Below are 24,688 nucleotides of genomic sequence, written 5' to 3'. Positions count from 1 at the left end.
ACTTCCAGTCAGGTTACAGTTGACTAAACCTTTCCACAACAGTCCCTGCTTTAATTGATGCTTCTGTTGCTGTAACCTGGCACAAGTCGCAAACAGCCTCACAGGTCTTACCGCACCAACAGAGAAATCGATCCAAATGAGAAACTGCCCAACGAACGGGCTATTTTTCAGCCAGAGCAGTTCCCCCATCTGGTACGGCATGCAGTCACACAAATGCTTGTGTTCACTGAGCAGGGATTTAAATGAACGGGGAAGGTGTTTTTAAATCAGGCTGCCAAACAGCACTGCCACAGCAAGTCAGAACTGAACTGCTGTTAGTTCTCCTTGTCCTCTTCCCCCTCACATCTGTTAAGCAGGAAAACTCAAATTTGATTTAACTTATAAAGCATTCCCTAATCTCTACCCCTTTTCACACTTAAGATAAAAAGTCTAAATGTTTGCCAAGACTAAGTTTTATATTCCTGTTTGTGACTGACCATTAGCTCTCACAAACACTCGTTTAGAGACATTACACACAGTTGTTTGAGACAGATCACAATTTTCCATTCAAGAGAAAGACAACAGGTAATGTACCACATTCCGCTACATCAAACAAGTTCCAAAGCGTTAACCCGCTGTTCATACGTGTGTAACTTTACATGACAGCAAAGAACCGTACTATGGAGTGGTCCTGAAAGGAAATTCTACAGTGATGCGTAAGATAAAGTTTTACGTAATATTTGTTTAAGGGAGGAAAAAAGGATGTAACGTGCTTTCCAGCCTTACTTTGTCTATTTTTAATGGAAGCTAATTCTTCTAGCACAGTCTGGTCTGTGGATCTGGCGAATGCCTCTGCTGTTGCACAGTATCCATGGTGAACTAAGTAAGATGATACCATTCTAAAAATAAACAAACACAAAACCCAGAAACATTCATTAAATACAGATAAAAACCCAAAACTTCTTGAGTGTAAAAACCCTTTTCTGAAAAAAATGTGACTGAATTAAAAGAAGTCTACTTGAAACTCAGAAATTTCTGTACAAGTCAGACAAAAGTAATTAAGAGGTAGTATCTTCTTCAAAACACTGCACAGAAAAAAGTTTAAAAGATGTGTCATTTTACGATTTTTTAATAAAATAATTAATAAATATTTCTTTATTTTATTTATTATAATAAAAATCATTAATCATCTAAAGGCAGGCTCAGTTAAAATATTACCTGCTAATTAAATTTCTTTTTTTTGCCCATTACATACACTGAAGTGAAAATTCTGCATGCTTTTTCTTTGTTTTCACTGAAGAAATAAAAAATGCAAAGCCACAACCACTGTTTTTCCAACTGAGACACTAACAACCCACAACTTAACGTGGCATGCCGAAGGCTGAGAATGTGGAGGGAAATTTCCAGAGCCCAAAGTATTAAAACTGCCCACTACAACCACAGCAATTTTTCTAAACTCCCCAAACTACATTACATAGGTCAAATCAGAATGGAAGGCTTACGCTTATCATTATAAACTCTTAATTATTAATGGTGTATACAACTCTTCCCCAAACATCTATTCATGATCAATTTCATACATGTTTATCAAACCTGTTAACAAAATTATTTGTACCAGTTTTTAATACTATCTGTAACGTTTTGCATAAGACAACAGGTACAATGTTTTAAACATCTTTGAAACCATGCAATTATTAACATTTTTTTAAAATGAACAATATTCAAAGTCTTACTTCTGAATCATTGTTTGCCACTCTCCTTCCCGATCTCCTATTGGAAATCTGTCAATCTGTGCTTGAATTTTGGTTCTCCATTCTCGCATATAGTCTTCAATATCAAATACAAATGGGTGTTGTCCAAAATTAGCATCCACAACCTCTCCTGGTGTTTGAAGCCCTACTGTAGGGTACAAGTTTGGCTGCAAGAAATTTTTTAATTATTTTTTCCTCTTATTCTAAATTCCCCGCTTTGTTTGTTTTTCCATCTCTGTAATAATATCCCCAATGCTACTAGTAGTGTGAAGAAGCAAATATCTCTGGATCATCTGTCCAGCTGTTAAAACAACTTCTACGATTCCAGCAATACAATGACTGATTAATTTTATTCCCAGTGGCCATATTTTTTTTATTTTGAATTAAGAAAGCCTTGCTGATAATTTTAGTAAAACTTTCTAAACTGTGCTAAAGTTTACAACTTTTGGTTTCAATTTCACAAAATATCAAATACCATTTTTTGAATTATTTTAAAGACCAGGATTAAAGTTCCTTTTAAAAAGAGAACAAAAAGTAAACTTACAAAGTGGGCCATTTTCCTTTTGGGGTGAAATACTTAAAACATGGGTGAATCTTAGCAGTAAGAACTGACAGGATAGAGAACTCATTAGCCTCAAAGTCCAAGTGTAGCACCTAAAAAGAACTGTAACAGTGCATTGAAGTTCTCGTGAATTCCTGGACTTGTATCTAGAAAAAGATTTTTAAAGCCTTTATTGCTGTCTCAGTTTTATTTTCTGCTTAGAGATTAGGTCTCCATGCAAACTTGAAATATGCCAAATATGAGAAAAAACAAACTCTGCCTGGTGGGATTAAAGTAACTTTCTTAAATGCAACTAGCATCTCAGCAACGGCAGTGCAGTCAGTTGGGGTATTGTTGCTGGTTTTTCTTTACTTATAAATATACCTACATTGTATTTACACCGCAATCAATGGTGGTATGGCATGTTGGTCTACAGAACCACATGCTAATTAAGTCAAAGCTATCAGAAGTTACCAATATGCAGATTGGTAGGAACACTAAAGCCCAGCAAACCCACTGAAATTAAAGAAAAATACTCTGGTTGTTAAAACCATGCCCAAGCTGATCTTGCTCCCATTTCTACACACACCCACTTTTTTTTTTTTTAAAATAAACCTTGCTCATAGTCAAGAGGCTAGTCTAGACTAACCAAGAAAGCACAAATCTCAAATCTTTTAATGAGACCAAAAAGCCAGTGGCAGGGGCTGAGAGGCACCCCGGGCTACTGACTTCATTTTTCCTTAGTACCTTAGTATATTTATTATTCCTTAGTATAAATAAGATCTATTTATCTTAGTATCCTATTCCTTAGGAATCTTCATTTCCTTAATACGGCATCCTAAGGCCACTGCAAACGGAGCAGCTGCCAGATGGAAGTGCATCACACACAGCACCCTAACCAAAATAAATCAGAAACGAACAGATGAGAAAGAAACAAAGTAAGTGCAGCATCATGCCTGTACCAGTAGCACAGGGAACATATTCATAACAGTTTTAAAGGAAGTACAATGTAATTGACTGGACTTCAGGTATCTGCAGCTTTCTTTCAAAAAATTTGATATGTTTGATCTTACGGAGTGAACAATATAGAGAAAGATTTTGAAAATGAGGCATCAAGAATGAGTTATAGTGACCACGTCTGAAGTAGCCTGACACACGCACACACACGCACTGTGCTGGTGCTGAATACAGCTTATAGCCTGCATGTAAGGCCTGCATGTGTCAAATAAAGTATGTACTAACTACTTGTATGTATTATTTTCTGCTAAACTTCCATTAGAACTGCCTGTTAAAAAGCTGAAAAGGAAAACCCCTGTGAAGATCGGTGTAAAAACCAAAAACATTTTGCTTCAACTAAATCACTACTGAAATGAGGAGAAACATCTGATATTAAATAGGTTAAGAAGATTATCATTGCATTTCCAAGAAGCGTAAGGTAAATCCAAGTTACATGTGAAACTGCTGTTTATAACATAAAGGAAAGCTGTTCAAAATTGCACTTATCTTACCGGTAAATCTGTGAAAGCGATGCCTGTAACAAAAAGAAAATTAAGATTAATTTCCATAAGTATGGATTCTGGCCTCACTTTCTTAAGTGTATCATTGCATGTTCAGAAAACTCACCCAAACCATCTTAGAAATAAGCAGTGAAGTATCGTGACATCCACGATGTGCGTGAGTGATAAAAGTGCAATACTTGGCAAAAGTAACTGTCATTCAAAAGTACTCAACTGGCCCTCAGTTTTGGGGTGTAAGATTTAGAAACCTCAGAGATATGCAGATTAGAAACTACGAAAATCTTGGCTACAGATTAAAATTAAGAGGAAAAAAAAAAAGAGTATCTGAAGATATTTTTTCACTTGCATGTCTCAATGCTGCAGCACCAGGATTCATTGGTGTGCCTTCTTGTTTGCTATTACTTTTCTTCATAAGTAGAATTATCCTTACACGAGCAGCACATGTCTATAATGTCCCAAACTAGTCTGGTAAATGTTTCCCTCTAATCCATGCCAGGGTGCTTTGGTTTTCAAACAGAACAGATTAATATCTCGTTATATAATTACAAGCATTCATCTACCCATAAGACCAGGGCAGTGATGTTGCTGTCTCAGGATTAGAGAAAAATCTGACCTCTTCACTTCAGGAACTTTACGCAATATGGGTGGGGGGTGGGGATGAGCTTTCAGTTAAAAAAATAAGTATCAGGAAATCTTCTGACACCCAAATGATAACAGTATTTCATAATTTCCTTTATTGTTGCAAGTATTCAGGTTTTTTCATGACTGCATAATGATTCAAATGCCCTTATGCCTTCAAACTTATTTATTTTGCATCACTGTCTTTTCAAATTTAAGATTAAAACAAAGCTTTTAATCTTTTGTCCTAAATTCCCCCGTTTTCCTTCTCCATTTTCACCAAAATTTCAAATCTCAAGAGCATCTGGGATTCTTTACACCCATCTTTGATACAAAAGAAAGACAGAATGAATCTGTCTCCTCCAATCATATCTTAAAGCTATTGTTTTATTTATTACCTGTTTACATCCTAACTTTTTCTAAGCTATTACTACTCTCTCCGTTTGGCACATTTTTGACATCCAGCTCACCCTTTTCCAAAATAATCACGGCAGTAGGCAAGATGGATTTCACAATTGCGTAAATAATTGCTTAGCCCTTTTTGCAGCATCAAATCCCAGGCTAAGCCAGAGAATTCCAATACTCTAGAGTGCATCTGTGGGCCTGAGAAAAAACATTAATCTCCTTCAAGTCATGATCATACAGGAATTCTCGACAACTAGCAGCAACAACTACTTAGCAACACAGCCAAAATTTCTGATTTCTTCTTCCCCTAAACACAGAATCATTTTTCCTCTGTCAGAAATTCAAGCTAGCAAAGCCCACGACAGCAGAACAGCTGCCAGGTTTCCTTCTGAAATCCATAAAGTGTTTGTCAGACTCTGTCTATGACAGATGACATTTTACTAGCCTCTTGTCACCTGTGCCATTCTGTTCTCTTTGAACAGATTTTAATCACTTGGAGTGTTGTTTCAACAGTCAGACTAATCCAGTCTGCTTGAAGACTTCCACTGAAAGAGCAAGTTCTGCTCCTCCCTTCTTAGCTCTTCCATGCACGTGATAAGGGTAGTCAGAAAAACAGTGTCTGTTTAGTGGCTCATCAATCTGATCCACCTTACCTGCAGGCACACTGTTACTAGTTCCCAAAAAGGGAGTAAGACTACCCTTCTCAGCTTTAACCCTGTTAAAGATTTGGGTAAACACAACCTGAGCCTGTTATCTTCCATTCTGACATGTTAACCTGAAACAGGGCCAAAATAAATAACTATGCAGTGTGTGGTTCAAGCGTCCCACTGCCATAGCTGTCAAGGTATTAAGTCCAGGTATATAGACTCACACAATTCAGAAGTAACATCAGGGGATGATAGACCAGAATCACAGAAATGATTACTTGGAATCGACCTCTGGAGGCACCTAAGCCCTGCTCTGAGTAGAGGCAGGAAAACTCCAAAGTTAGATGTTTGCTCAGCGCCTGAGCAAACAGGCAGTCTTGTTCTGAGAGAAAAGGAGAATTTAAACCATGTCCTTCCCCTTAGTACCTTCCAAACCTTCCTCATTTTTGGCAATATGAGAAAACAGAACAGTGACTTCAAGAGTCCCTATCTCAACAACCTCTTATTTCATTTCAAGATAGTATCTCTTCTCCTTATCACATTTCCACCCATGACAAAAACCTAATTTCTTCCTTCTGAGCTTCATCCCTTAAAACTCCTACTCCCCTAAGCACAATTCCAAGATCTCTTCCCAGGCCTTTGCTCTCCTTAATGCAGGAAATAGGTTTTTCCTCTTCTTTTGTTACACTCTGTATGTTTGCTCATTAAATTTCACTGAATAACTGAATTATTATATATACTGTATAAAGAATTTTAACTCTACTCCCTCTCCTGACTTCTTCAAAATCAAAAATTGTCTTGCAGCATTGCATAATACTAAAATTTACCAGAAGAATTTAATGGACTTAATTTTAGCACAATTTATATAATGCATGGCTTTAGCCCAACACTGCATGACTCCAGACTGGGAATCCAAAATACACTGTTCTCCAACACGTTCAAAATAACACCCATCCAATGTAAGGTTTCAGTGAAGGCTAGGTATCCCCCTATACAGCAGCAATGAATTTTAGCTATATCCGTTCTGCAGTTCTGCAATTCTCTTATTGTCTATTACCTTCTAAACATCAGGTATTATTTGTGGATTTAGTAGTGGAGTTCATAAAGGCAAGTCCTGTGGAATGAGATGCTCAACAAATCCTTCCAAACTCACAAGGCGTGTTAGTGCAAACGGAACACAAGTTATCCTTCCCAACTCTTTAATGAATTCATACATAGATTATGAGACTATCAGAACTATTCACTTTGCTCCTGACACGATGAGAGTTTCATATTTACAACAGACTTACAGACATAATGTTACCATGAAAGACAACGTTTCTCCATACCCAAGCTGTGTCCATTCTTTGTGTAGAAGCAGGTATTATTAATGAGGTTGACACAACAACCAATGACATCACCCGTAGTAAACGTTGGGCCGTAGGGTTGTCCAGTTCCAGAGGAACAGAATGAATGTCCATCATCTCCATGGTAACCATATGAATGTTTATCCCAACCTAGAGACAAAAGCATTTGCAATTTATTTGTTTCCTTTATTATGAAATAATGGAAAGACTAGGCAAAGTTAGAATATTCTAACCAGGTTAACACAGTTAATTACTGCCCTCAGCTTTCTGCTTTCTAAGATATCTAACAAATCTGTTTCATTTTAAAAAACGACAACTTCTTTATCAAAATGGCTGAACAGGTAATTCCATTTGTAGCACATAACAGGTACTGCAATTTCAGATAACACATTTTTCTCTTTAAGTGAACATACAAAATTATCAACACCAAAAAAATAATCAGCTACGATGCTGAAATCTGAAAAGCTATATGCAGATCTGATATGTCCCAACAAAGCAAGTGATGATTCTGTATTCTCCCTTTCATCTTGCAAAACTATTGCTACCATATGTCATAATCAAATTCTTCCTGGCTAAAACCCAAACATGCATCTCTGGGGAAACACATTTCTACTCCTGATTATTCTCAATGACTATTCAGCAGCAAGCAGTCTCTGCATAATAGCAGAAGCTCAAGACTTCAGTGTCACTAGCTTTGCTGCCCCTAAAAATTTAAAACAAAAAAGACAGGAAAAAATTATCAATAAAGGTGAAAGTCACAGCCAGTAGGCATGTCATTATGTATGCAAATATGGTGCTAATTTTGCAGGTGAAGAAGCTGCAGAACCAGTTAAGAAGCTTCGTATCATTACACTAATCAATGAGATTCATAGCAAGCAATTTTAGTCTGGGCTCATTTAAGAATATCTGTCCACACTGCAATTCAGTATTACACAAAAACACATAGAAAAGGGAGTATACCTTCAGGCACAACAAAACCTTCTTAACAGATCTATTAAATTCCTATACAAAATAATATAAAGCACAATCTTTAACAAAAATAGCCAGTTGTCATATATATACACACACATTCTGACTAGGAATTTATACTGGTAACTCAAATTATTTTTAAAGAGTAAAAGGTTGTGGGTTTATTCTTCTTCTGTCAAACTGCTGCCTAACAAGTTAATTTGAAAGTATTTTCCATACTTAAGCCCTTAATCTGTATGATCAGTAGCTTCAGCTGGCACCACACTAAGCATCTCTCAGTAAACACCCCAATTTACTGCAGTTACATTGATTAGTAGTATCTTTGATAATTATTTGCAATGCATCCTAAATCATAGTCATAATAAACTTAATGCCACCCACTAATAATTCATCAGCCTTCACTGGGCTCACAGTCTTAACTGGGATCTTAACCATCCCAAGGATCTCCACCAGAATATTTGGGCAAGCAAATAACAATGCAAAGAGAACACAAATACTCTAGGACAAATTCAACGTGATTTTATATTTGACTAATATCAACAATTAAAAATACATCAGTTGGGAGGTTTTTTTGTTGTTTTGTTTGTTTGCTTACATATTTAAATATCTATTTAGAAAACCAACATGTACAAATGTGCAAGCATTTATTATACAGAAATGCTACAGATAATTGGTAACAAGACAGCATCCCTGACCATGCAGGTCAATGAAACAGTCAAAACTTAAAACTATGCTACATAGTTACTACTATGTAGTAGTAAGTTTTTAACTTACTAGTAAGTTTGGAAAGGTATGGAAACTGACAGCAGGAGAGCTCACGTCATGTTTGACAGAAAAGTCTTTATCATACTAGTCTTTATCATAGTAGTTCATCTTTATTGCTAGAAATTCAGTTTACAGCACAAGGTAATCTATAGATTTATCAGGTCACATGATGAAAACATCAACATTTATTTGTTTGCTAAAAGGTACCTGCATAATGTTACAAATAACACTAAGAGTTGAGGGAAGTAGTACTGGAGCACGTGTACAGTAAAAGCTAAACTTTTTAGCTGCAAGTTTTACATAACTCAGATAACAGATAACCTGGGTTGTACACAGGTGTCACTCTGTTGCTTACCAGAACCTTCCCATCAATGTCAAGCATATTTTAAGAAACACGTAACTAACTTATCAAACATAAAAAATAGTGAAACATACCTGGTAGTCTGTTCATGTTCACACCCTGTGCCGAAAGCCCAATTCCCATGTAACTGTGCAAATGAAAGAACAAAAGAAATTTATCTGCCTCTTATAAAAATATATATATATGTGGGATATTGCCAAGAAACACTGTGCTAATTAATTATATACCAATTAAGCTTCTGAGGGTGGCATTTAATAGTGGCATAACAGCAAGGAAGCTGAAAAGTAATTCCTAGCATATATGGTTTAATATAGACAGATTCTGTCCCTGCAGGAGGTAAGGGCAGCTCCTCTCTTAGGCATCCTGGGTTATCAATGGAGAATATTCATATTAGCCATAAAGTTTAAAGCATGAATAAAGAAAACCAAAGGCCATGCCTTATTTTGAAAGTAGTGGTAAAGCTATACACATACCAATTCCATCATCTTCAACACACCTAATCATGTTTTGCAGACTATCTGGAACAAGTAATTTTACAAAACACATGCAAAACTATACATTATTTCTGCAGCAAAATGTATCCTCACACAGCACTTATGAAAAGATCACGTTAAAACATTAAGGGGCTGGATGACAGAGCAGAATGCTATCTTGAGAAATTTACCAGCAACGTTACTTAGCTGTTGACAATCTGTTGGCAAACTGAAGAGGGAAAATACTTTTAGTATACTAAAAGTCTAAATAAGTTATGACTAGGTCAATAAACTCCAAAAGTATGCCTTACAAATGGTAGTTTTAATAAAGTCAGTGTCCAGTAAGTTGTTAACAATTTAATAGCAAATAACAGAGCACTAAAATGAATAATCACTCCACCCCCACCCAAATCACACTACTTGAAGTCTGTGAAGTCAATTTTGCTTCTGTTTCTTAATCAAAGGTCATTTCATGACCAAGACAACAGAAATCGAAAAAGCAAAAGAGCATAAAGAAAAGCTTGGCTTTTCCCCTGCCCAAAATAAGCCAAACCCCCTTCATCAACTGAAAAAAGCATCCAAAAATCACCTAAACCTAACATTTCCTGGTTTATCAAAACATTCATTTTGACACTAGTTCAAATTAGTTAACAAACTTGTCATGGCATAATAAAATTATGAAAAAAACAACACATTCACCCGTGCCAATTTGAAAATAGTTTAAGTCAACAAACACTACCTTAGTATTCCCATCTCATAAAATGTGATTTTTAAGCAACTATTATACTAGGAAATACAGATTAATCTGCTATTTTAAATAAATTTCACATGGAAGGAAACTGAGCAGCAAATCTCCGAAATTATATGCTTGTGTACTGAGTTTTGTGCTTTTTCTATTTATCACTTCCAACAGTTACCTTAGCTGCCTCTATGTTTGATATTTACAAAGCCCTCCTCTGATAATTTCTAATGTATGACACCATCTTCCTCTCCCTCCAACATACCAGCATGAAATGGAACCTCAGAACCATATAGGCAAGATACATTTAGACATAATGAATAGCCGAAACGAGGGGCAACAAACAAAAGGATTAGTCTTTGCTGTATTGCTGACTACCGAGGCATTACTGCAGTAGCACTCAACGAAACAATTGCAAATGAAAGCAACAAGTGGAAACCCCTTGATTTTGTCTTAAATAATAAAGGCAGAATTATTATTAGCATAGTCTGGAGTTTGATGCATGAAGGATTCTCATGTAAAAACTGAAAAACTGCTTTTATAAAGTCTCCTGTTAAGGAAAATATATTAAAGAAAGGAAATTTATTTTTAAAAATAATTTTAGATAACTTAAAGAACTCTGACTGAAAAAGCCTTTCTATGTGAGTCATATTAAAAAATCCTTTCATCCCAATCAAAGTTGCATTTCAGTATTCTTGCAGAAACACAATTAAGGTTACACAAAAATGTAAAATGCTAGATAGAAAATCATCATCTAGATAACATCTGGGTACCACCTTTATTCTTCCTCCCTTAGATACTGTATCTTCCAAGCCTCCCCTTTAACTCAGTAACAACAGTGAACACAGACCCACTGTATGTAATACAGCTGGGAACAAGGATTCTTTACCCACTGGCAACAAGTAGAAGGCACTACGCACCGACACCATCTCTCACCAACAACAAATGTTCAGCAGTATATATTTTTTCCCTGGGATTCACTTACAACTACTTGGAATGTTAACACCATTTCATCAAGGAGACTTAGTACTACTAGAAACTCAAGTAAAATTAGACAAAAATAGGTATTCACTATAGGTATCTTTCAAAAGGAAAAAATGTCTACAATTTATGGTTAGGAAGTGAGTAAAATTAAAGGCTCAACAATTAAGCTAATTTATTATTTGTTATAGTTGATGGATAACTCATCTCATCTTCAGCTCTATACAGTACACTATAAAATGAGGGGGGAAACAGTACCATGAGAGACAGGCTTTAGATGCTCTAAAATTCATAGACAGGAGTTGTATTTACACCAGACCACTACATGTAACTTTTTTCTTTTCCTGGCACCTATAAGCTTCATAGGCTTCAAAAGACTTTTTTGTTTGTTTTTTAAAGAAGCTTTGCCCATATTCAGGTTCAGAGTCATTGTCTGCAAAAAGCCTTGCTTCAATGGGAGGAATGACATAAACTGCCCTCCTGCCTGCTTCCTTAAGGTTCACATATCACGTGTCTCAGAATCAGGAGAACAGTGGCAGAGCTATGTATTTCAGTTTTCCCCTCTTAGCCCACAATAAAAAAGCAGGGAGGCACAGCAATCACCCATGCTAGCACCCGGGTGCAACGCAGGTCCAGGCTGCCCTCAGTCCGTTCGTGATGCATTTCCTGCTGTCCTGCCACACAAATGGGTTTGGTCTAGGAGATAGCCACAGACGGGAGGACCAGGCCCACTCAGACTATGCCATGCTGTAACAGGGGCCTAGGGAAACACAGCTGTCAATGCCAGCAAGCAGCACGCTCACGCCTACACGTAGCCCCTTCCAAAAACGGCTGTGACACAGCACGGTTTAAGAGACCGGAGAGGGTGAATAACGGTGTGGTTCTGAAGCCACCCCCCTCACCACTTCCATGGGTAGCTAGGAACAGTGCCTCCACCTCAGCCCCCCACCCATAAACATCCCCAGCTGCTGTGGGGGGAGGATCACTTACCAGACAGAAGGAAGTGGCCTGGGACCCTTTTCACTAAAAATCCCCTCTCTGTGGGTATTTTGGTCCCACCGGTTACTACTCATCACCTCACTAAAGTGCTCAAGTCTTACAGGAGCTCCAAAGATTACAAACATGTAAACTCGCTCATGGAATACATGAAATTAACCCATGAGAGACTGAAATAAGAAACTATGGTTGAAAACTGATTTAAAGTGCAGCCAAATTAGTATTACAGACAAAGAAAGCAACAGCATCTTACATACCCTTGATTTTAATTTCAAATTGAATTCATTCTTATCCCAGTTCGTTAAAGACATAGGTTACCATTTTAATGTTTGGCTTATCTTTTAGTTTACAGTTCACAACTGCAAGCTATGTCAGATTTTTTAGGAATACTACAAAAGTACAGAGTTTAAAATTTGCTGAAGATTCAACTTTTTGACACAAAACTAAAGTCAAGTCCATGTCTAAAATACAGGCACAATGGTACCTATATTTTTCCATTAACAGACTGAGAAGCCTAGGCTTCTCTGCAGTGAAATGTATAAACAGCAGCAAGCTCAGAATAACTATTTTCTCCTCAAGTATCTTTCCAGTCAAAGAGCTAAATACACATTTTTTGCTGGAGCCCGAAGTTTCTACTTGGCTGCCTGAATAGACTAAATGTGAGAAATAAAAAAACCAGAACTAAATAGAAGGAAAAAATAGCAGTAAGACATGGTACAGAACCGGAGACTGCTAAAACATAAGGAAAAAGAAAAAAACCCTGAAGTTCCTATAAAAGATTCAAATAAAAATCAGAATTGTGTAACTGTTCCTTTAGATCTCTTAGCCACTGCATTGAAGGTATGTGGAAGATCTTTCAATATGGAAGCTGAAAATAACCAGAACTCAGGTTAATTACATCCTATGCCACCCATTCCATAAAGAGGAATATAGAATCTCAAAAACTATACTAAATCACAGGTACCTCTGAATGCTTACTAGTGGCTAAAGATAAATTTAAGTACTAAATAACCACTTCTCTAGTTAAAAATAAAAACCAACAAATATTCCATTATGTAATTGTAAAGACAAGTAAAAAAATTAGCCTTTAAGTAACAAAAAAACCTCAACCCAACCAACATAATAGCCTCCCTACGACAGAGATTTCATTAGCAACCTGCTATCTGCAGAGTGCCAAATTCCTTCTGATTTTCACTGTGCCTACATGTTCTATTAAAGACAGTTTAACCTGGGGACCTGCTACATCATGCTTCAAAATCCAAGCTCTTTTGGTAATGATGCAAGTAAATAACCTGGTATCTTATCACCTACATGCTATACACTTAAAGAAAATAACTTCAACCACATGGTGTTAAAACCTAAGTTACCATAATGTCTGTAAGGAGCCTAAGTCCAAGCACTAACAGATATTTACACCCATAAATAAGGCAACTGAAAACATCCTAATGTTTCAAATTGACTATTAAGAAAAGTAGAATTAACACTGAAAAAAGGCGTACACAACAGGTGGTTTGTTTTACTATCAAGTTTGTAGCTTAGAAAAGTAGGAAAAACTGCAACACTGTAAGAATTTTAAGACTAATTGATTTTCTAAAATGGCCTTCACAACTGACCTGGAAGGACATAAAAAGTCTGAATAATGTTCTCCTACAGTTTTCTGCACTGTCTTCACTGATGCTCTACTGTAAGGTCAGAAATATAGCACAATAAAAAGGTATCTAAATTTCATCTTTGCTATAATTACTCTGCATTAAAATTTTGTAGGAATATGCTAATCCAAGATCCTTATTGTCTGCACAATCACAATAAGAAATGAGCTGTTAAATTTTTCTCTATTTAAGTGTTTCAAAATATGCCATAGACAGTTTGAGTCTTTCATTTCAAATTGAAAACAAGTTTAATTTTATGGAATGTTTCCAAGGAAACAGTACTTTGAACACGATAAACCCAGGTTTCAGATTAATCCAGTTCTACATAGAGAGGAAAAACAAAACAAAGTCAGGCACTCATCTTGCATAGTGCTTGAAACTGTTATTTCTGTAACATTTTCCTTGTGATTCCTGTAACGTTTCTATAAAGATTCCCATTTACTGACATCCCTCTCGCTTTCTGAGGTTGCACAATTTAATCTTGTGACACTTCTGCCTAAGCACTAAAGCCTTTTTTTGGATCATACTGTCAGAACAGTTGCATAGACAATAAGATAACTTAAGTCCAGGCTACAGTAAGATTATCATCTATAAGCTGTATGTCAATGAACCTCATAAGAAGGAAGCAACTGAAAAAATTCTGCAAGAGGCAAGGACCAAGAAATTAAATACATTCTCTTGATTTTCTTTTAACATCAGAAATCTTGATTTCTAGAAAACATCAACAGAGAAATAAAACTCTCTTGTTCCAGTTCCACATACTTCTGACCAGTTAAACACAAACCTCAAGTAATTCTCATTTAGTTGCTGTTAGTTTCTGTCAAATGCCTGGTCTCCCACACTCCGGTAAAAAAAATGAAGCACTGCTACAGTTCAAGGAAAAATACACTTGCTGATTCACGATCCAATCTCTTCTTGCAGCTGCTGCTATTCCAATGAAGACACCAATGCAAGAAAGCTACTTCACTTAACCAGATTCTACTCTGCACACAAGTATTCTGCTAATAAAGCCCCAAGACATACTTGTATGTAAACAGAAACTGAGTGAAGTTTGCATGTTGTGGTAACAGATGCCTGTTATTGTAACAACTGCTGAGGACATATCAAAACTGTAAAAATAGGTCTTAAGAGACTGCATAAAGTTTTTGTATTAGAATAGCAGTGTGCAAAGACAAAACAGCCACTGACAATGTTCTACATTTTGTTTATTGGTTCGCATTTTTGTTGTGAAGAAGAAAATGGGTATACTGGATGCTAAAGGAAAAGCCAACTTACTGCAACAGAATTTGCAATAAAAAAAGTAGGTTTCTTTTTAAAGAGTTACACATACATACTTTAGAAGACAACACAGCATTTTTATTCCACAAGCATCATTCAAATGCAGTAAAAGAGCTCAGGCTTAACCATAGGCATGGGTGTCATAAAAATGCAAACTTAATTCTCATGATATTTTTGTTTTGGATAGTTTTTCCTTTTTTATTTCTTCACCCATTTCATCACTTACACAACACCTAATACAAGATACTGCCAAAACAACAGATGACCAATTGTATAGCCAGTGTTAAAACCAGCCATAACCTAACAGGTGTCTAGAGCCTTATTAACACTGCTCTACCAAGAAGCATACTGATTACTTACGTGAGCTGCCGTAGTAACATTTTAGTGCCATACATTTAGCAGAACTTACACATGGAATATAAAGCATGCCCATGAAGATCTGCATCAGTACAACCGCACCACAGACTAAACAACCGTGCTCAGAAGTGTAAACTAAGTATTATCTCCTAGCAGACTAAAGCCTTTCTAAACTTAGTTTTCATATTTTCTTGTAGATAGCTTACCACTTCCAATTCTTGCTTTCATTCTTCTTTTAAAAAAAATAGCAGGGCACATCCACTTAGAGGATTTTGCATTTTAAGCATACATCTTCCTTAGCTGTTCTGAACACACTAAAGGCTATCTAGAAGTAAATGGCATTACTACCATTTGCCCATTGCTAGTAATTGTATTTACAAATCAATGAATAAGATAAAGAATGGACAGAAATTCAAGACACCAAGGATAAAGGCATTTTCCCCAGGAAGGAAACAGACAAGAAGTCTCTCCTGGTGACAGATTTAAAAAGAAAACAAAAAGCTTTATTTAAATCAAAATTAAGTGGGCATAAACTGGTACCATGACCAAAAGTAGCATTCCCACCCTCCTGAGGCCAGATACTCATTTCTGCCCTAAGTTCTTTTGCTGCCATAGCTACCCATGAAGCGATACAAAACCAGCTGTACTGGGGAACAATCCAGGCTGAAAACTCACTCACTCCTGAGGTCAACTTTTGGAGAACGAGGTAGTCAGGTTTACCGTGAAGCTGACATAAGCAGTCACAAACTGGGACAAAGGATGTGAACTCATTGAGCGTTCAGAGACTGGTTCTTCTCATGGCCAAATCACCACAAAGTCTTCAAACTACAGTTCAGAGTAAGAATCACAAACATTCAAAAACCAGTGCCCTGACTGGAAATGAAGAGATCCATTACAAGAATCAACAAGCCTAAGACTGAAATTGATGTAGAAATGGGTGATCACTCAGTAAATCATATACACATAAGCTGTTTATAACACGAAATAATGGAAGGTAGTTTGCTTCTAGCCCCCAGGAAAGTGGAACCAGGAGTATGCTTATGCCCAGTATGAAATGCCAAAGAGTACATACAACCTAAGGCTACAGCAAAGCTCACAGCCTCAACCAAGAGATATTACAGAGCACAAAGCTATCAGACTTGTAGTTTACACACACTGTGACAACATCATGTAAGTGTCTTTAGTTGTCTGAAAGAGGGAAACGTTGAATGGTACCTGAAATATTAACTGTGGGGCTATAAGGCAGATGCATTACCACTTCACACAAAGCCAGAGGACCTAGCTATGTAGACCAGCACAACTGAACTGAGCAAAAAGCAGCATGAGAAGACTGAAATAAAGATTTGAGAGAGACTAGGAAAAAGTCTCATTTAGTACACTTACCTAGCTAAGAGAATGGCCACCATGGTGGTCATTTTTGGGAAGGCAGGGTACAGTATAGTATTGTAACAAATTTAGAGACTAAGGCTTATATCTCCAAATCACAGTAACAGGTCCATAGGATGTAGCACACCCTTGTTCATTCCCATTCCTAGACCACCACTGTAGTTTGCTTTAATTTAGCTCCTATTCTAGAGATTTGGATGAAACTAAAAATAGAGTTGTATGCACAAGGCAATGCCATGCCTAACTCACTCCCTTGAATCTGTATTAAGAAATTACAGAACAAAACCCACGTACACTACTTCTGGTTCTTCGATAGATCAATTAAAAGTGAGGGCTGCATTAAGAGCTTACAAAGGTTTAATTTAAAGCTAAAACTATGTTTAGCTTCCCCAACTACATCAGAATTTTTGACAGTACTTCTGCAATACTTTGCATTAACTGACACATATATGTATTTATTTATTTTTAAATTAACTGGAGATTTCAATAGAGATGCAGATATCATTTACTCCAGTTAACACTCTCCTTCCTACCAGGCTTTCTAACCATCACCTTGGTACTGTTCCCCACACTTACACCCATTACTCATCTACCGTGATCTCAAATCACTCACATCACTGTCCACAATGTTCCACATAAAGCCAAAAAAAGCAAAACAAAAATACTATAAAAGCAGAATGTAAATACATAGAGGCCCTCAGATTGCAAAAGGAGACATGATATTAAGGGAAACTGAAGAAATAAAAAACAACAGAATTATTTACAGAGCAATATGACAGCCGGTTAGCACTTTTAACAAGAATTTTTAAATATTTAAGATAATTATTTCAAATATCTGTACTTTAGCAGTGCACAAAAGATCTTGGGACTCTTCATTGCCAAGCACTGTACAAATACTAAGGCAGTTTTTGTCTGAATGATACTTCAACCTTATTACTTTTATTAACTTTAATTCACACTTCCCTTTTTCTCATCTGTTACCACCAGCTGCTGCACAGCCCTATCACCCCTCAATGAGGTATCAAATACCAACTTCACTGTTTATCTGCTCTGCAACACCAACCTCCACACCCATTCCTTACTTCACAGTAAGCCTGGTTTTGTGCTTTCTCCAATGTGTCCATAATGCCTAGAAGTTGATCATCATGAACATCTGCAAAACTAATGTATATTATGCACCTTCAGATTCCTACTCAACTGTTACTCCCCAAATATGTAAAAACGTAATGACCTAGGTCATTAGTGTGACAAAACCAATGCTGTTCTTGCACACAGATGGCTACAACAAGCCATACTGCAAGCTATGCCATATCCATGCCCTATACTATAAAAAAGCTGTGCTCCTTCAGAGGGGGAGAATAATCTTTGTGACTGCCCAGCAACTTTGAGATACACCAAGATCATATTCCAGGAGCAGTGCCATCAAGTGCTACAGCAGCACAAAAAAGTTAAATCTCCTAAACTAGGTCTTTAGTGAAGAGTTTTGATGATTTGAGGCAAGTCATGCTACATAGACCACACAAGCAAGAATGCTGTTATACTTGCCCATGTAACACAGTACATGGACTAAATACTTTAAGCTGAGTTTACCAGAAATAAAAAAATATGTAAGTAGTAAAGGCTACTATCAAAGGGAACTCCAAACACCATTAAATTATCCATTGACATTTATGAAAGTTGAAAGCTGTACTTCAGCTTGCAGACAGTTATCTGAGTTGCCTCGGGTAGTCCAAGATTTATTTTAAACAGTACTGTAAAATACAGCTGTAGTGCTTCTGCAGCTAGGCTCATGCCTTGAGAATAGATGCTTTTGCAACAGTAAGCAATTTTAACTAATTGACACTATTAGTTACATGCTGGTCCTCTACCGTTTTCCTGAACTCTGTTCCTATTGCCAGATGCTAAGAAGAAAAAAAAAAAAATGGTAAAAATATACTTGGAGCAAGCCAGGTGAAATGCAACAGGCAGTGAGAAAGAACTAATAAACCCTATCAGACACAAACTGGTTTCTATAGACCTACTTGTCTATGTCTGCATTAAACTCCCCAGTTTACTTACTACAGAAACATTTTCTTAGTTAGAACACAGTGTAACATGAACTGCAAGAGATTCACACAGTATCTAGTCAAAGACCTCTCGGACCTGAAAACAGGATCTAGAGATAGACACATTATATCCAGCAAGGCTCCACAAGTCATCCCCTGCTCTTTAGCAGCTAGGCCAGATTTGGCTTTGGCTCTGTGCACAGTATTCCCCAGCATCCATACTATCTTATGCAATGAAAAAAGTCAACACTTCAGCTCATTATGCAGCTAATGTTTTATAAAGTGACACTAAGAAAAGGTCGCAAGGCTGAAACAAGGACAAGGAAGTATGTATTATCATTAAGTGAAAAAAGTACCCCTCCATTTTTTTAAAGCAATCTCAGCAAACAACTTCACAAGTCTTAGTTACATACACCTCACAAATAACCATTTAAATGACAAAACCTTGAAACACGTTACTCAAAGGTGTTTTCTACTTTTGTAGGATTGCCCTGAGTGGCCTACTGAATTAGAAATTACTAAAAAGCAACACAAAGAGGTCTAAGGTAAAACGTTAGAGGAGCTATGTAAAATGACACCCATGGACACTTTTTGAAATCCATCACTTCAAAAAAAACTAGCTTCCAAACTAAGCAGACAAAAATACATTTCAGGAAGAGACATGTGCATCTAGCAAACCACAGTAAGAATCTTTCCCTGACAGCAGCAGGACAATTTTTAAAAAATGTTTCAGGAATTAAAAAAAACCACAAAACATGTTCCTAAAATCAATAGTAAAACATTACTTGAAACACTAATTTCTATTGTCTTGATTTTAAAATAATGAGGTCTTCATAGTGTGCCAGAAGCAACTACAGACGTAAGCTTTTCATAGCAAAGGAATCTCCCAGAGATAATTTTTGGAAACAGAGCCGATAAACTCATAAATGCCCCTACAAGGCAGCAGCAGTACTGAGAAGCTATTCTTTCAAAGTTTCTCTGTAATACTATAAGCAAAACAAAAAGTTTGTAATACTTCTGACTTACAGAGGGCTTACAGAACACTGGGAGAATGAAAGAAACAAACAGCAGCAAGACAGACAAAGGAAAAACAAAGGTACTGAACTTCATCCAAAGACCTACAACATAGCTCTTTTCTCTCGAGATTTATGTTCACTACAGGACATAAGTATCTGCAACGTGCCTGTACAGTACCTAGGACAAGGACATTCAATCCTGACTAGAACCCTAAAGTAGAACCGCAGTATATACTACAGCATATTTGAAAGAAATATGGCTTATGTAGTCCTACATAGGCAACATAATATCTCAGGTTTAAAACACAGCCTCTGCCAAAAGCAGTGATAGATGAAGAGGAATTAAAGTGGTCTAGCACAGATTTCATTAGCACTTCAGGACATTCCCAGGTGAGATTCTATCTGCCTCAGTAGACTTAAAAGCATGGTATCACCTGCGCTTCAACAGATTCATAACTCAGATGGATTCTGGGAAGCAGCAGCTGCACTCACTCATCAACTCTTGTTCTTTCCATAGGGTGACGGATTCCCAGGCACCTATTCAGAACATTCCCCCTCATTCCTATTACTGTTCAACAAATAGCCTTAAGAACAACTTTCCATTTTAAAATCGATCTGACCTCCAGGAAAAGACTGCACTGAGGAGGTAAGTTGGACTGCTGCATACCCTAAAAACTTCCTAAAAAACCCATGAAAGTCTGTAAAGCCATACAGTCAAAAACCATCACCTTTAGATGTAAGAACAGGGTCAAAGTATTATCATCCAAACCCTAATTTCTCTGTCAAGAGAAAATGAGAAGATGCTGTTACAGTATTTACTGTGTAGACTGATTTGTGGGCAATAAATACCACAATCAACTCCTTTAAAACAAGCAAATATCAGAGTGCAACTTCTCGTGAATAAGGATTCAGCTCTACAAAACGTGGAAAAAGATGGAAATAAGTTTGATACCAAAAAGATCTGTTGACTGAAAGATAATGTGAGATAGTATTTCAAGTAATAATTAATTAATTAATTAATAATGCACTCAATGCTTACCCATCTCTTCCCTTACTGACAATTTTAACTTCGAAATAGTATATGCCACAGGCTGCAGGTATAGGATGTGTAGCTCGAACAGAAGCAGCATCTTTTGGAGTTTTTCCATGACCTGAAAAACAATTGCATTCAAAACACAACAAAAATGTATTTTAGATAATTGCAGAAGATGACTCAAAAGTATACATACCAACTATTCAAAACAGAAGGCTTATGTAATGAGCAAACAATATACAATGTTCTAATCAGTCTCATTTTTATGCAAGAATATTTCCCCCAACACTAAGTTTTCATTGTAGGCACCTGCATTGCCACTGAGCATGCTATGAGAAGTTCTGGATATACTGTTCTAAAAGGTTCTACAATTATTTGAAGGGAAACTAGAAAAAAGTTTCATCACAGTAACAAAATTGATAAAAGTCCACCTGGGTTTGAAAGAACTGTATGATTTCTCAAATGCACAAGGCTTATTCATTTGTATAGACTGAAACATGATATAACAGAGTTTTTTCTACTGCTTAGCACTCTGAATTGTCAAGTTATTTACGATACTTCAATTCTAATGTCCTTCAGAGTAAACATCCGTCATTATATAGAAAATACAACTCATAATTCATTTCCACGTGCTGAATGTTATTTCAGGACAGCATTAGTGGTACAGCCTGTAACTGAGCTAATGCAGCTCCTACTCCTTTTTCTTGTAAGGCTCACTATGTATCAGCTCTGCCATCAGAATGCCCAATGCCAGCTCTGTTAAGCTGTCTAGGGACATTCAACCTAAACCCAAGAGCCACTTCCATTCCACTATGACTAACTCTCCTGCATGTGTCACCCTCTGCACAGCCCTTTGTTCCAAAGGCAACCTGGAAGCAGGCTTTTGGCCAGATGACTTGTTTTGGCAACAGCCTGTTCAAGCAAGCTCAGCCTCTCCCAGGCACACCAAAAATCCCTCAACTGTTGTGTGAGTTACACATGGGGTCACAGGACAGAGTTTAAAAAATAAAATAAAAAATAAAAAAAAGAGAGCAAGGTGGAAAGTATATTGGATCCTGGCAAGCGGTATTTCAACAAGATGGCAACCAGGAACAGATTGTCATTGTCATAAGAATAATTCACACAGATCCAATGCCCACCTTCTGTGTGGATCCGAGGCATGAATAAAAGAGATGACTGTTTTGAGTGTGCTGTGCGAATCACTTGGGCTGCAGCACTCCAGCTGTCACCTCCAGTCCAGACAGGGAGGCCTACTGCACCTGCATAGCAATTGATCTGCATATGCCAAAAAACCAGCCAAACAAAAAATGCAACCAAAAAGCCCTCACTCCTTCCAGCAGCATTAGCACTGGAATTATTGCTCAGGCAGAGATTAATCACATCTCGTGTGCAGCAGGTCGGGGTCACACAGCAAGGAAGAATGCAGTTAAATGACAGCGCTGCCAGCCAGCAGGATCACGGAAAGCTGACCTACACTACTTGAACCTCTAACCACAGAGCCCTCTAGTGTAAACGGTGACAGAACAGTGAACGCTTACCTGCCTGTAAAGCTAGCACCAACCATCTCTTACCAAATGGCAACTACTCAGCCAAGAAGAGCTCTCCATTTCATCGCAGTCACACTTGCATTCAAACCTTGCTAGCACAGCACGAATTCTTCACTCACTGAGAAGAGGTTTAACCTACAAAGTTTTTCTGATGCAACTAGTTCACCTCAGTGTGTTACTAACTTCAGGCAACTAGCCCATCATCTTACTTTCCTGGGTGCAGACGCATTGCTCACTTCATTATGTCATTACTAAACACATTTTATACAAAGATCCTTTTATCACCTCATAGGTTTTACAATATTATTACCTACCTTCTGCATGTTGTTTTCAAAAGTCTCACATGAGGAAAAACCAGTAATTTACTCCTCCATACACCAGCCAGCACACATGTTTTATTGTTCACCACTTTTAAATTATGTCTGAGGTACAGTATTCCTTTTCAACCTGCTCAAGTTAGCAAACAGCCGGCCCCTGCAGCCCCAGAGGGCACAATCAGCTTTGTCTCTGAAAAAGGCTTGTGATATGAACCCTAAAAGAGCTAACACCTCACATCTGTACAACTGAGCCCTCGATTGCTATTTATTTTGGGGCTGTGTCAACAAAGCGAATAACCAAGTACATAACCTTAGAGCTTCCATAGGTTTTCTTGGTTTTCAAGTGCTGGTAGCTCACCATTAAGCTACTATAAATCAGATTATCATTCCTAAGCGTGCAGAAATCCTTCAGCTAAAAGGCACCCAAAACTTCATGGGCAGAACATTAAACTCTTGAGAGATCTCTTAAATGCAGATAGTTCTGATTAAATGATGCATTTGTTGGGGGAGGAGGGGAAGGAAAGACACTGTTTTTAAATGTCCTTAGGTTTTCACTTTAAAATAGACTGCGAAGAAGTTCCCTTGGTTACTCTATGCACTTGACAATCTGTGTAGTTTCAGTCTGAGTCAGGCGCCTTATTTGGGCAAGTCTTCCACAGAGAAGACTAAAGTAGTAGGAACTAGCCAAATATTATTGAAAATGTACATCTATTACCCAGCAGACTTTGTTTTGTGAAATCACAATCTAAAGTGTTTGGAAATAATACCAATACAAGGTATTCTTAGCATCTCTTTCTGAAACCAGTCCCCTTCTCCCACCCTCTCCCCAATCCAGGCAGCTATTTGCAAGGACATACCACAAGCCAGATTGATTAGCTGACTGGGTTTAAGAAACCTACCAGATTTTTTAAAGCAGCAGATCAGTTCCCTGCTCCGGTTCACAACACAGCCACACACAGCTGTCACACTGCAAATAAGAGGTCGACACAGGGGCAGAAGTAACAGGATACCTTACCAGTATTGCCAAACACTTCATGTGGTGAAGCAACACGCTTCGGGAAGTCAGTGCCCAAAACTACTTTCAGCCCATTAAAACAGAAGACACCCTAAATTTAGAACTGCTGTCCTTTTAATATAATCTCCTGTGAATCCCATTTTACTACTGGAGTATGCTGCTTTCATTCGTAGTTAAGATACAGTTATTATTTCTAACAGCAAATTCAACAGCACCAAGCAGTTAACCACTTTCAAATATTCCAAATACCTGTACACTGTCTCAACATGCTAGTTGAGACTTTCAGTACTACCAAGCTACAGCTGATTACCTGAGGAGTCAAGAAACACTAGTTATCCGACAGCATTAAAACAATAAAGAAGGTCTTTACAGAACAGGTAGCTGAACTGCAAATTTCTTATCAAAGGCTTTTACCGATGCTAAAGTGGATGCTGGGCAAGCCTCTAGAACAGAAGTTAACTGAGAAACTACCTTTAGCTTAAAATGGCTGGAAACTGAGAGGGGATGCACCATGTATGCCCAGCATGGTTTTAGATTTTTCTGTAGGCTCTCACTTATGGCCACTGTCACTGATGGGACACTAACCTGAGTGGCCTATTACCTTAGCATTATATACTGCTGCCACATTCTTTGGTAACCTGAGTCCCCACTTCCTTGCTTGTGAATAAAAAGGCACTTTTGACACCCAGCTCTGAACTTCTGCATCGAAGGTTCTAAACGCCCTAAGCAGATCACACAAACACTGCCCTACATTCCCCAAAACAGACCTCTTTCATAGCAACAAGCTATAGTTAAAGTATTTAAACCAATACTTTTAAAGTATGTACTATTTAACACAAAAAATTCAATCATTTTCAGCATTAAAAAAAGAATTCTGCAAACAGATATATTGGGGCAGAGAAGGGAAAACAGGTGTACAAGTCTTCAACTTCACACTGTAAATCAGATCATAGGTCA

General features: G+C 37.5%; 1 protein-coding gene across 3 annotated transcripts in view; it reads right to left on the bottom strand.

The window, feature by feature from the left end:
* The window catches only part of RANBP9 (RAN binding protein 9), a 40,868-nt gene that overhangs the window by 10,483 nt on the left and 5,697 nt on the right, over nucleotides 1-24,688 (bottom strand). For all 3 annotated transcript variants that reach the window (XM_055800164.1, XM_055800163.1, XM_055800162.1), the window contains exons 2-7: nucleotides 20,859-20,970; nucleotides 8,974-9,026; nucleotides 6,787-6,954; nucleotides 3,780-3,802; nucleotides 1,713-1,897; nucleotides 766-878 (exon numbers count right to left, since the gene is read on the bottom strand). In XM_055800164.1, the coding sequence (XP_055656139.1) occupies nucleotides 766-878; nucleotides 1,713-1,897; nucleotides 3,780-3,802; nucleotides 6,787-6,954; nucleotides 8,974-9,026; nucleotides 20,859-20,970 (654 nt within the window). The remainder of the gene's footprint in view (nucleotides 1-765; nucleotides 879-1,712; nucleotides 1,898-3,779; nucleotides 3,803-6,786; nucleotides 6,955-8,973; nucleotides 9,027-20,858; nucleotides 20,971-24,688) is intronic.

This window comes from Falco peregrinus, chromosome 3, assembly GCF_023634155.1.
Source record: "Falco peregrinus isolate bFalPer1 chromosome 3, bFalPer1.pri, whole genome shotgun sequence".
NCBI lineage: Eukaryota > Metazoa > Chordata > Aves > Falconiformes > Falconidae > Falco > Falco peregrinus.
Note: the sequence above shows the minus strand (reverse complement) of the source record. Positions and strands in the feature narration are given on the sequence as shown.